At 45.8% G+C, this 12,576-nt stretch overlaps 1 protein-coding gene across 1 annotated transcript; it reads right to left on the bottom strand.

Annotated features, from left to right (window-relative positions):
- Positions 1-1,202: 1,202 nt before the first annotated feature.
- Positions 1,203-12,181, bottom strand: OSTM1 (osteoclastogenesis associated transmembrane protein 1). Its single transcript, XM_086461317.1, has 6 exons — positions 11,852-12,181; positions 8,298-8,412; positions 6,707-6,804; positions 5,210-5,374; positions 4,260-4,425; positions 1,203-3,952 (listed from the first exon to the last, which is right to left on the bottom strand). Exons 1-6 carry the CDS (start codon positions 12,179-12,181, stop codon positions 3,897-3,899), a joined length of 930 nt encoding a protein of 309 aa, XP_086317443.1. The 3' UTR covers positions 1,203-3,896.
- Positions 12,182-12,576: the final 395 nt, after the last annotated feature.

Genomic DNA, 12,576 nt, shown 5'->3' with positions numbered 1-12,576 from the left:
GCCCCATCCCTGGAAATGTTCAAGGTCAGGTTGGACGGGGCTCTGAGCAACCTGATCCAGCTAAAGATGTCCCTGCTCACTGCAGGGGGGTTGGGCTAGGTGACCTTTAAAGCTCCCTTCCAGCCCAAACAATTCTATGATTCTGCAATACCATCCTCAGTATCACATAATTCAGGTACCCTTCCAGAAGAAAGCAGTTGCTTTTAACAGCTGCTTTTAAGCAACTCGGAAGCAAGTCCCTGTTGCCATCCCACTGCTTGCTCCCATTCCCGACCTGCACAGGCAGCCCACCTGTGTGTCCCATCACAAACCAGGGGGGTACCTGCGCACAGCCGCTCTGTCTCCCTGCTCCCAGTCCCCAACCTCACCTCCACCAAGGAGCCAGAGCCTCCCCTTTCCAGCTCAGCTGCAATCAAGGCCCCATTTGTACTCTCTTTTCTCAGGGTCCTTCAACTACCTGTGAACTTCAGCAGCCTTTCCCTCTAAAACACTTTGTTCCAAGTGTGCTTGCAAACCCCCATTTCCACCCTCAATTACTCTCTGAGCCTCTGCTCCACTCATTGGGCAAATCCCCTGCTCTTCCCACATGCCCTTCTCCTGCGCTTACTCCCTTTCAAGTCCCCCTTCCAAGCATCCAGGCAGCCGGCACTGGCATTACAACTTTCCCAGCCTTCCTGGAAGCCCCTTGCAAGTGACACACTGAGATTTAAACTTGTCTTTGAGATATCCACATCCTACACCGCTAGTGCGCACGGCTACCACCATCAGGTGAGACACCCGGCTCTCTCCATGGTGAGGCACTGCACTGCCATTTTTGAAGAAATCTTCCAGCTCAACAGCAATCCAACACCGTGCTCGCTGAGGCTGAAAGAGTGGCCAGTGCAGGCCTCCCCACAAAGACAGCAAATCACCCTCATTAGCTTTACTCACGCACACCCATCCAAGAAACTCCGCTGCAACTAACAGGAGCCTTTCCATACACTTCAGTAGGCTCTGAGTGAGCTGAAACTCCACCCTTTCTGAGCAGTTGCTCAGTTCATTTGCTCCGTAATTCAGCACAGCACTGCTTTGAAAACATCTTTCTGATGCAGTTTTCCTGCAAATGGCATAATAAGAAATAATAAGCAGGTGCTTCTGAACACAAACCCAGAACAGCGGAAGCATAAAACAACTATAAATGAAACAATTAAGTAACCACACTGTTGACTGTTTATTGACAATCTTTATTAGAGCGACTTTCCATGTTTAGAGGTTTCCTAGAAAGTATAAATAGGAATGAAAGTGGTACCTCTCAGTAAGAAACCTTTATTTGCACAAAAAGACACAAACAACTAGTATTTCAAAGTTCATCCTATTTAGTACATATAATACCAAAAAGGCAAAAAATAAACCAAGATGAAAGACTAGCAGCTAAAAAGAATTCGAGTTCTCCTTCAACACAGCCTGTGTGCTTCCATATTTCTCTACGAAATAGAGTATAAAGAGAATTCAATCCATTTATATATTAAATATCCTACCAAAAATATAACACTGTGTAAAGAAAGTTAGTAGTACAAAGTTCGGGGGGAATAAAAAAAAAAAGAAAAAGGAGAAAATAGTAGCTGTAATATTAAAAATTTCAAGTGTAAACTTTACTGCTGCTTTAAAATAAAACACAACAAAAGTCACATGAGTATTTCCGTTTGGCTTAGCAGCCAGGAAAATAAGAAAAGCTGATTTTATTTTTTTTTTTTTAAAGTGCTTAACCACCATATCCAAAAGTAATGACTTTCAGACCTACTTAACATGAATGTGCTCAAAAAGCCACTGCTTACAGTATAAAAGCTGTCATTCTGAAATGCTGCACATACAAACTGCCTTTATCTGCACGAATGAAAGATTGCTTTGAACAGCTCTCAATCATATGATGTCCCAAATCAATGTAATGCTATTAGAGCAGGCAGCTGAGTAAGTCCCAGAAAGTTGAAGTTTAAGAATAACAGATACAAAAAATAATCTTTTTTTTTTTTTTTAAAAGGCAGCATGCCTCTCCCAGCCGCGAGAAGGTAACTTTATGTAATAAGCAAGAGAAACACAGTTTTATGTTACTGTTGTAAACTACCTAGAACAAACTGGCTGTTGCCCTAGTAATTCACATGTTTAACAGAGGGAGATAAATACTTCTTACCAATAAAATGCAAAAAGGCAATCGTGGGTGAGAGCAATCGCTAACACAGCATTTCACTTAATATTAAACATACTGTCAACCTGACTTTAAAAGGGACAGTATGTCCTAACTAAAAAAAAAAACACTACACAGAAAATAACAAGAAAAACAAGAAAACCAAGGACTTGAAGAGCTTTAGGACTGTTTCGTTACATTGTTATATATTTATTTGAGCCTTAGTGCAAAGGAAAAATTTAACATTCCAGGCTCCAAAGCAAGTCAAATACATGAGACTATTTCATAGGGGTTTTTGACAGACATCAGACACACAGATTCCAAGAGAAATTTAATTTTTTAGCTGTAATGGCCATTCATTTTTATCTCAAGGTTAGAAAACACATTTAAAAAATGGGAGCAAAGACTCTGGGATTCATTAACCTCAAGTACAGCTATAAATCGTTTCAACCCCACCACTCTCCCAAATCAGGACTTTCCCAACAAAACTGAACCATCAGAATTGCTGCAGCCATTGAATTGTGCCCACAGGCCCCAGTCTGTCAGTAGCACTAATCCTCCCCCACAGTTACTGTAACAATTTCTCTATCAGCTTTGGAATCCTGCGAGCCTGAATTTGTTTACATTCTCCTACTTCAGAGGCCTGATTTTTTTTTTTAACTATTTCTTGAAAGTCATCAGTTCCCAACACAGTATCTTCATTGTCCTTCAGGACAGTTTTTAAGTTAGAGAACCTTCCGGTTCGTTTACCACTAAAATACATATTATCTAGAAAAGGTAGCTTTTCCCCTGCAAAGTTCCTCCATATTAAGTCATAGCAAGCTCTAGACCAGGAAATTCAGCATCTCCAGTGATTTGACTTTACCTCACTTCTCCTCTACAAAAACAACAACAAACCCTTTATAATGAAAAAGGAAAGGAAATAAACAGTGAAGCATCCAGTTACTTGTGCAGATACCTAAAATAAGCCTCTGAAAATGTAACATTTGAAAAGCAATGATTTTAGTGGTTAAAGTGTGCAAATGACTAAATACCTGTTTCAGAGATAACTGAATACTGCAGTCATCAACGATTACTATTCAAGTCTAGCACTGGCAGTTCTGTTGCTTTTGTTGCTGGCTTTGGACATTATATATTTCCACTTTCTCAGCATATTTCATGCCTTTTTTTTTTTTTTTCTTTTTTAACAGGTACCAGCAGCATGACTTCAGAGCAGTATAGGAAGGATGGAAACTTTTTCTTTTTTAAAGGTTTCCTCTCCATCCCGAGCCTAGCAAGACTGAGTATTTTGTGGAATTAAACAAAATGTTTCAAGAAGGAACATCAAATACTATTTTAAGTTTTGTCTGTCTACAAAAAACACCACAAAAAGATTCAGAATCTCAGGTTTCTGTCAAACAAATAGGAAAAATATGGGAAAATATCATGCAAGGAAAGTGTAGCTATTCTATTGATGAGAAGTACAAAAGCTCAGGAACAGAAAAACACCAGCTTCAGGCCGAGACTGAAAAAAAACACGGATTTTTCAAAACCAGAGTCCATACAGTGTCACATAGCCCTGCCTTGTCGTGTTTGTTAATATCCTTGCTTAGAAGTCAGACAGCATTTTGTTTAACTTGTGTTGCTCTGTATCATTACACTAAACCATAATTAACTCCTCTTTTGTGCCGGCCTCATTCCAACACAATTGTACCCACTGTATACCAGCAGCAGTTCTCAGGTTTTGTTTTGCAGCTCAGCTGTATTTTTCTTGGATGTTCACAAGACTGGCATTTGACTGGATGCGCTTGGCTAGAAAGGAAAAAATTACATGAAAATTAAACACAAAGAATCCCACAAAACTAGTCTCTCCACTCCCTCTATTTATCTGACACAGACTTGCAAACAGCTTTCTGTTCACGTCCCGAAACTTTAATGAAAAGATATGGCTGAAGCTCTTTACTACCCTTCTTCAGGGGACAGCAGCAGACTAATAGTCGCTATTAGCGCCGTCAGCACAGCTGCAGGCAGAGCTGGCTGGGCCCCCTCTCCCACAAGAGCCAAGTGAGTCCCTGGCACCACCCAACTCCAACAGTGAAACGCCAGCACCATCACTTACGCAAAATGAGTATCCGTTTCTTCTGCTTTGAGTGAAGGAAGCTACTAAGATAAAAAACAATAGGTAGGAAGAGAATAAAGGATGAAACTGCAATCACTGGGACTGTATCACTGCAGGGAACAGAACAGTTGAAAGTCCTGCTCCAAAGCTTCCGAGTGATGTTCATCTAAAAGAAAAACATAAGCCATGAAAGCAAGCACACCCATTTCTGCTGCGCAGCACGGCAAACGCTCAGGCCTCAAGACATGCAAGTCTCAAATACGACCTCAGAAAACAACACTAACAGATCTCCCCCCAAAAGCAAGAAAATCCCTGGAAATGTAGAAACGGACAATTTAAACGGAGCCCAGATCTCACATCAAAACTTTTCCAAGCTTCAAAACCAGACTACGCTCAGATACACCGCAGACATTGCCATATGCCTGTTTTCCTAGAGAACTCACTGACAGCCTGCGGGGACAGGGCTAATCCCATACTTTTGACAGCACTCCTTTTGCCCAACCGCTTAAAACCCCACAGTATAACAAAGCTTTTTCCAAACATGTGTCACCAATGCTGAGGACCCCTAGAAACAGCTGCTGTAATAACGAATCCATTATTACACTGGCTAGAACAACAGCAGCAAAGCTTCACATTAAAAGCCAGAAGATTAAGAGATTATTTTTTATTTAAATCCAGCCCTTTCCCCATAACAAGAAGTTAAAGTGCAGCTCCTCAAACTGGAATGGGCCCGGGTAATCAGGAGCTTCAGTCATGCTCCTGCTGCACTGACTGAGGAGAGGACCTAGCAAGAAGACAGCCCCACCAAGCTAACTTTCCCCCACAGGACATCAGCCTGCCAAAGGCACTGCTGCCCGTACTGTCCCACACCAAAAGAAAAGCACAAATAGCTCAGATTCGTAAAGACCTCCGCGACAAACTCTCCCTGTTGAGTATTAATAAATACTTACTGCATCTTCCACGTCGATACACAAGTGTGTGGAGTGCCCAGACTCACCACCTTGCCTGTTCATCCTTTGCAAGTTGTTATACAGGTCATTCAACATCTTGTAGGTTTCGTTGCAGTTTTTACATACTTCTGTGTAGTTATTTGGTGACAGATAGATGGTTTGTCCCTAGGGTTATAAAACAGCATTCACATCGAGTTTTAAGGCATCATAAAAACAACTTAAAAATGAGAGTCAAGTTTGAACCAAAATCCAGATTTCTAGCATCTTAGATTGAGTAGAGGCCCAGACAGACAACTCGCATGAGAATGCAGGAGGAGAACGGACCAACTCTAATTCACTAGGGACAGGATCCCATTTCCTGCAGGTTGTAAATCTCAAACTGCTCCTCGAACTAGCTGGGGGGGGGGGGGGGGGGTGTTTCCTTTTTTTAGAACACATATTTTTAAAGTACCAGTTCCCAGATGGACCAAAAAAAAAAAAAAAAAACAACAAACAACAAAACTGGTAATTAAATGTCATTTCAGAGCCAGAGATCAGGTTCCTCAATACTGTGTTTTGTTTTTAGTTTGCCCACACCTAACAAGTAACTGTTGTTACTGCTGAGCTGTACTGATAAGGAGAGACTTTGCCACAGCAAGCAATTCTTTCCATTTGTGGCCTCTACTACCCCTGCACACAGTATGACACACCTGAAAACAAGACCACAATCGCTAGAGATACTCCAACCCAGTAGTGGCTGTATCAGCTACCCACCGACCACCGGGTTAAGTTCTAGTTCAGACACTTGGCCAGTCCACACTGCTCCTGGCCAAGGCCTATAAAGGCTAGAAGTCATTAATAATTAAAAAACCAGACAAATTTCCTCAGAGATTGTCTCAACTATCCTTTCCCATTTTTACCATTGAATGATCCCAGAACTTGCCCAGTTTCCGACTGAAATGGAACACACGCAGTTTCTTAGGCTACTTAGGGCATTTTCTTTGAGGACAATTACTACATTTATTTCAGTAAGTGAATTATATTGCCTTTGTGATACGGACAAACTTTGTCTACCCGGAATTTTACTAGTCAAAAGAACTGTTACAGTGATTTAAGGTACTGGTCTTTCTGAACTAGTGTGTATTATCACAACGCTATTTAGAGATTGAATTAAGTCAGAAGCCAACAGTTCTCCAAAGAGGCAGAAAAAGAGATTGCAGCATGCAGACACGATGTTTCTTACTATATAATTATCAACTATTGTGAATTCAGAAATTCTGATGTGAAGTAGCATTGCAATTACATACAAAATGAAGTCAAGGTGAATATCAATTAGGATTAATTTTAGGCTCTTGATCTGTAAACATCTGCATTTTACAGATCATTATTTTATCTGCCTAAAATTCACAAACTCACCAGCCATTTATTTGCCTAGTACATATCTGCAGTTTATTCAGCATAAGATTTTGCTAGCAATTAGAGGATTTAGTGCTTCTCTTAAATACACAGCATAAATACCTGAAGGTTATGTTCAAAACATGTCAGAGATTTATTGAATAAATCCAGGAATTCTACAGTAGAATTCGATAATCCCTCACTGCTGTTCTTTAAACAATCTGTCAAAGAGAAAGAAAAACATCAGGATATTCTAATTTCTAACATTTCCATACCCGACAAGCCCCAGACACTCCACTCCTGCAGAAAGAGCTCTCGACTATAAAAGACAGGTCTAGTCAACACTGCAGTTTCCTGCCATTGATGTCCCAGACCCGCTGACCTAACTCTTCATCGAGAGCATATTTCAGAATTAATTGGCCTTGATTAAGTGAAAGATGAAGACTATCATCAAGAGCTTTCTGAAGAGGAGGTCTGAATTATCTTTGGACTTTTAAGATAAAACAAGGCATTACTTTTATTTTCTACCCTGAAAGTCGGGCTTTGCCCAGCAACAGTTAACAGCCATTACGTGAACACAGAAGCACCAGCGGTGGAGAAGAAACGGAGAACATCCAGGAAACAGCTAGACCACGAACACAACAGCAAAATCAAGAGCATAGCTTATTACTGTTTAAGAAAAGAGCTGACCATTTCACCAGCTTTGAGGGGAACTCTGGGGCTTTCCTCCCAGTCACAGGCTCAACCCTACCATGCTACTGCTTCCATCCATCCCACCCCACTTCAGGTGCTCTAATCAGACAGACCCTTGAAAACAACAGCGGGCTGAGAATTTAGATGTTCAGCAACAGCACCGTAACAGCAAGCCAACATCGTAGAAAAACCTCCTGAAAGAAGGAAATGCCACCAGTGCTGAGGGCAAGCGTTCAGCTGGACACTGAGCAGGCAGCGCACAGGTCACAGGCCAAGCACGGCAGGAGAGCACAGACCAGAGCTCCTCCTGTACTGCCTTTCCAGCCCTCACACAGCACAGACTCACAAATTAAAAGAAACTCTTCCGGGCTCTCAAGGGACTCTGCAGCAAACCCGGCATCTCCGTAGCGCTATTCCCTCTGTTTTCTAGTGCACCTCCTAGCGCAGGATCCCACTTCCCACACCAGGGAATGGCAAAAAGCCACAGCTCAGCTGTAAACATGGCACAGCACCATCAGCACAGGGACACAGAGATACCGGGATGGACTTGGACACCCTCCACCCATAAAACGAAATCAAAAGCATGGCTGTGAAGCAGATACTGTTCAACGTGTAAACACCCCAGAGCTACTGACTTTATTAACAAACAAGGAATAGTTTCTTATGTAAGTTTTTTTTTTTAAAATGGGAAGACAGAGAAAACCAGAAGAAACTGCAATGAAGCAAAGGAAAGTCTCCATCAATGTCTGCAGGTCACAAAGAAAACTAGCAAGCCTACCTGTTGAAAGCCTAGCCTAAAAGAAATATTTATATGACAACTAAGTTTTCCAACAGGCTAGCACCCTCAGATCTTGGCAGTACCCCTTACAGAGTAAAAAGCTCTTGTACCCTTTGCTGGAGTGGCTCTAGTTTAGAATTTTTGTGTTATCTACTGCCTGTATCTAAACATACATTCTGATTAGTGCAAATGTTAGGGACTAAGTCGTAACAGTAGCAGGAAAGCTACACAACAGTCACGTACTTGCACAGTTGGCTGCCTCCCAGGTTTCGTTAAAGAACTCCGAAAGGGTCACAACTATTTGCAGCCTATCTGAGGTCAAGATGCTTTTGGCACAATTGTGGCTCTCAGAAGAATTCTAGAATAAAAAGGAAACAACAAAAAAAGCAATCAGATGTTAAAAATACACAGGGAAAATTTTGAAACATATTTTAGGTGAGCACAGCTAAACAATCACGACATCATGTTGATATTTCTAGAATAGGCCGAGCAGAATTGACGGAACAGTAAAAATCTTTCGATCCTCCAATTCATACTATAAGCGACACTGCTCACTGCACATGGTCTCTGAACACCCACTAGGACTGCATGCAAGTCAGTCAAAAATACCTGACCGCAAAAAAAAAAAAAAAAAAAAAAAAAAAAAAAAAAGCAAGCAGAGACACAGGGCCTCCTCTGGCAGGTAGCTCCTATTCACCCGTTTCTGGGGCACTGCCCCAGGAGCCAACTCAAGGCACGTGCAGACAGAGGGGAGGACAGAGTCATTCTTGTTAGGCTGAAGGAGTATTTGAAGGAGCTGAATCAACAGACTGGCCTCAAAACGAACCAACCCCAAACAACCTCCAAAACCACTGTACTAACGTACCGGATCAGCAGCAAACTTCCCTCTGATGCAGCTATACCAGCACCCACAGCCACTCTCCCAAGCCTGTGACCAGGCCAGGCTCTCGTCCTCCCCAGACATAGGTACCAAGCTCACCTGTCTTAGCAAGCCACCAAACACACCCCATCCTCAAAGCAGGCACTGGCACAACTTACAGCAACTTATTTTCTAGACCAAGCTCATAAAAAAACACAGAGCAACTATAAAAGTATAGAATGATAGAATCATTAGGTTGAATAAATCTCCGAGATCATCAAGTCCAACCATTGACCTAATACCACCATGCCCACTAAACCATGTCTACAAGTGCCACATCAACAGTTTTTTTGAACACCTCCAGGGACGGTGACTCCACCACTTCCCTGGGCAGCCTGTTCCAATGTTTAACCACTCTTTCAGTAAAGAAATTTTTCCTGAAGTCCAAAAGTAGTTACAGAATAAACAGGAACTATCCCTATCAGAATTCAGAATATGTTTTTCTCCTTCAAAGCTTTATTTTCTCCCTCAAACCACTGATATGAAACCATGACCTCCAGTCAGCTGACTCCTGTGCTCTAGCTCCCGGTTTCTGGCTGCTAAATTGACTTAAGCACTTCTCAAAATTGCCAGAGCTGCCAAAAGTCTCTTTGATAAGTGACACGGGACATATGAGAAAATAATCTCTTCAACGAGAAACATGTTCCTTGTAGAGCTTTATGAGAGATTCAGTTTCCACTGAATCAGTTTCCACCTCTCTCTGTTCAAACAGGTTTATTTTTTAAAGCAGTTTCCCTTGGAGACTCAACTGCAGAAGCTGAATATTGCCACATCTGGTAACTCCTACATTCACCCGCTTTCATTTCTACTGAATTACAAACAGATATGCAAGAAAGTCGTTTACGCAGGAAACTCTCTGGTTGCTTCATGAAGGCCTTTAACCGTGGCACTTCCTCACCAGCTGGACTCGCGAGTGGGAGAAAGCACTTTAAAGCCAAAACCGAACCAAGCAGACCTATATCATTCCTTAAATCTGTTTGCCTAATTTATTCTTTAATTAGCCTAGTGAGGAGGATTTCAGAGATGTCCAAAACGTCACTTTGCTGCTTCTTTTGCGTTGCACTGCAACTACTGTAGGATAGCAAAAATAAAAACATCAGCTATCTAATTACTTGTGATCATGGATTGAGGTTGTAAGAGTTCACTTCCTTCATTTATTTGCTTAGTTAAGCCACACACAAAAGGAAAGCCAAGCGCTCGCTAATACAGATATGTCTTCCATACCACACAGTGGACCAGTCCTCCCAGGCTGCCAGTACTCAAGCAGAGCAGCTGCAACGAGTTCATACATATTCTAAGTACTGGGATGTTTGGCAATCTAACCCATGCCAAAACATCACACTGAAAGCACCCAAGATAATTTCACACTCAATTTCTCCTTTTTGCATTACCTGGTCACTGGTACGAAACAGCTTCCGTATGAGACACAAGCAAAACAGACTACAGGTTTGCAGACTAGAACAAGAGACTACTGGTGAGATATTTGCCCTGTGGAGGACAATTATCAAGTGAATGTCCATGTGCTTTTCCAATACAAGTGCTGGGGTGGTGAGGGGAAACGCTGACAACACAACCAGGAAGTGACACTTCTTCACACGACAGCTAACTAAGCTGCGAAATGGCTTGCAGCAGGACACTGTGGCACCAGAAGTTTAGTCTGGGTTTAAAGAACAACGGCTATCTCTTGTCAATGGCAATTTTACATACAGATTCAGAAATCCCAAGACTGGAAACACAATCCAGGACACCACTATAAATTTGCTCTCTGCTTCTACTCTTACCAGGGCACCCACTTCTACCTGTTGTCAGAGAACGGACAAGGGTCCTTTGGTCTGATCCACTATTGCCACCCTCGCACCATCCCAGGGACTACCTTTTACAGATGGATAAACTGGACGAGAACACGCAAAACTAGTCATGAACCACCTCCAACACTAAGAAGGGGGGGGGGGGGATCAAGAGTCTGGAGGACATAAACAGAAGACTCAGCTTCAGTCAAGGTTTATCACTGGTGCGGCCCATAGATTCCAGTCAGCGCTCAGGACTTCTAGTTGGTGCCACACACTCCCATCACCTTTGGAGCCAAGAACACTGTGACACAGCTCCCCACAGATGATGTGCATCACTCACCACAGCTTCGGAGACCATCATTTTTCCAAGAAGTGCTGGACAAATAAGCAGGGTTCCTCATTCGTGCTACACAACGACCCGTGAGCCAGAGCACCACTTTAGCCATTGCTACACCAGCAAGAACTCAAGTTTTTCCACGTGCACAGAGGAGCAAAGCTTTTCTCTGCAGGTGGAGCTACTGGCCCCTAACCATGCCAGGAGCTGGCTGCACGGATCACACCACAGTGCTGGGCAGCAGAAGGCAGCTGTCACTGGTAGAGGCACTCCCAGCCCCTACTAAACCGCCTTACACACCCAGCGGGGCTCACAGCATGGGAATTGACCTTCGCAGGCCGGAGATCCGCTCACCCAAAAGGCAGGTGCCCCGCTCACCGCGTTAAGTGTCACAGGTCATGCCGCCAGCCGCGCCCAGGCCTGGCCTAACACGCACCACCTCTCCTCACCCTCCGCCCAGGGCCAGGGTGCGGAGCTGGGCGAGACACTCGCCGTCAGGCCGCAGGAGCCGCGGGGAAGGGCGAAGCAGCACTGTCTCGGGGTGGGACCCCTCTGCCCTCCCGAACACCCCACACCCACTCGCGTACGGCCCAGCTGCGCTCTCACGCGGAGCTTACGTGACTAGAAGCGCCGAGCAAACACCCACCCGGCCCGGCGCCGCTGCGGGAAGGGCCGCACGCTGGTCCCCGCCCCGGACAGCTTCGCAGCCCCCCTCGCCCGCCCCCTGCCTGCCCGCCCGGCCCCGCGGACGCACCCCGACGGCGCGGGCGATGTTGCCATACTGTGCGATGAGGCGGCGGTAGTGGCGGTGGCAGGCCTGGCAGAGCCGCACCGGGCGGGCGCGGCGGCCCAGGCAACCCGTCAGCGCCGCGCTGCCCTCCGCGAAGGCGGCGAGGAGGCGGCGGCACTCCGGCTCCAGCTCGGGCAGGTCGCCGGGCAGCCCCGCGCCCCACAGCTCCTCCGCCAGCTCCTCCGCCTCGCCCAGCGCCTCCAGCGCCAGGGGCCGGTGCGCTTCCCCGGCGGCGGGGCCGAGGGCGAGCGCCAGGGCGGGGAGCAGCGGCAGCAGGTAGCGCAGCGGCGCCATGGCGGCCGCGCCGAGGAACCGGAAGCGCTGCACCGGCAAAACGACCCGCCTCCGCCGAGGGGTGCCGCAGCGCATTGGTCGCGGCGGGGAAGGGGGCGGGGCGGGGCGGGGAAGGGGGCGTGGCGTGGCGGGGAAGGGGGCGGGGCGAGGCGGGGAAGGGGGCGGGGCGGGCGGGGAAGGGGGCGGGGCGGGGCGGGGCGAGGCGAGGCGGGGGCGGCAGGGCAGGGCCGGGCCGCTGCCCGGGGCACGGCGTTGAGGCGTCCCCGGGTCCCGGTGCGGACAGGGGGCTGTGCTGCCCAGAGGGTGACCTGCCTCGGGGCACCTTGTGCTCCGTGGGGAGCGCAGTTTCAGTGCCCTCTGTGTCAGCCAGGTGACACTCTTCATCCGAAAAGGGG

This window comes from Leptosomus discolor, chromosome 2 (assembly GCF_034619465.1).
Source record: "Leptosomus discolor isolate bLepDis1 chromosome 2, bLepDis1.hap2, whole genome shotgun sequence".
In the NCBI taxonomy this organism is placed as follows: Eukaryota; Metazoa; Chordata; class Aves; order Leptosomiformes; family Leptosomidae; genus Leptosomus; species Leptosomus discolor.
The sequence above is the reverse complement of the archived record's forward strand: the minus strand, read 5'-3'. Positions and strand labels throughout refer to the sequence as shown.

Excerpts from the sequence above, each read along its gene's own strand:
- OSTM1 (XM_086461317.1), bottom strand. The coding sequence starts at position 12,181 with ATGGCGCCGCTGCGCTACCTGCTGCCGCTGCTCCCCGCCCTGGCGCTC. Across the intron at positions 6,805-8,297 it reads GGAGGCAGCCAACTGTGCAA|ATTGTTTAAAGAACAGCAGT; the intron begins GTACGTGACTGT and ends TCTCTTTGACAG. Across the intron at positions 4,426-5,209 it reads GTATCGACGTGGAAGATGCA|ATGAACATCACTCGGAAGCT; the intron begins GTAAGTATTTAT and ends TTTTTCTTTTAG.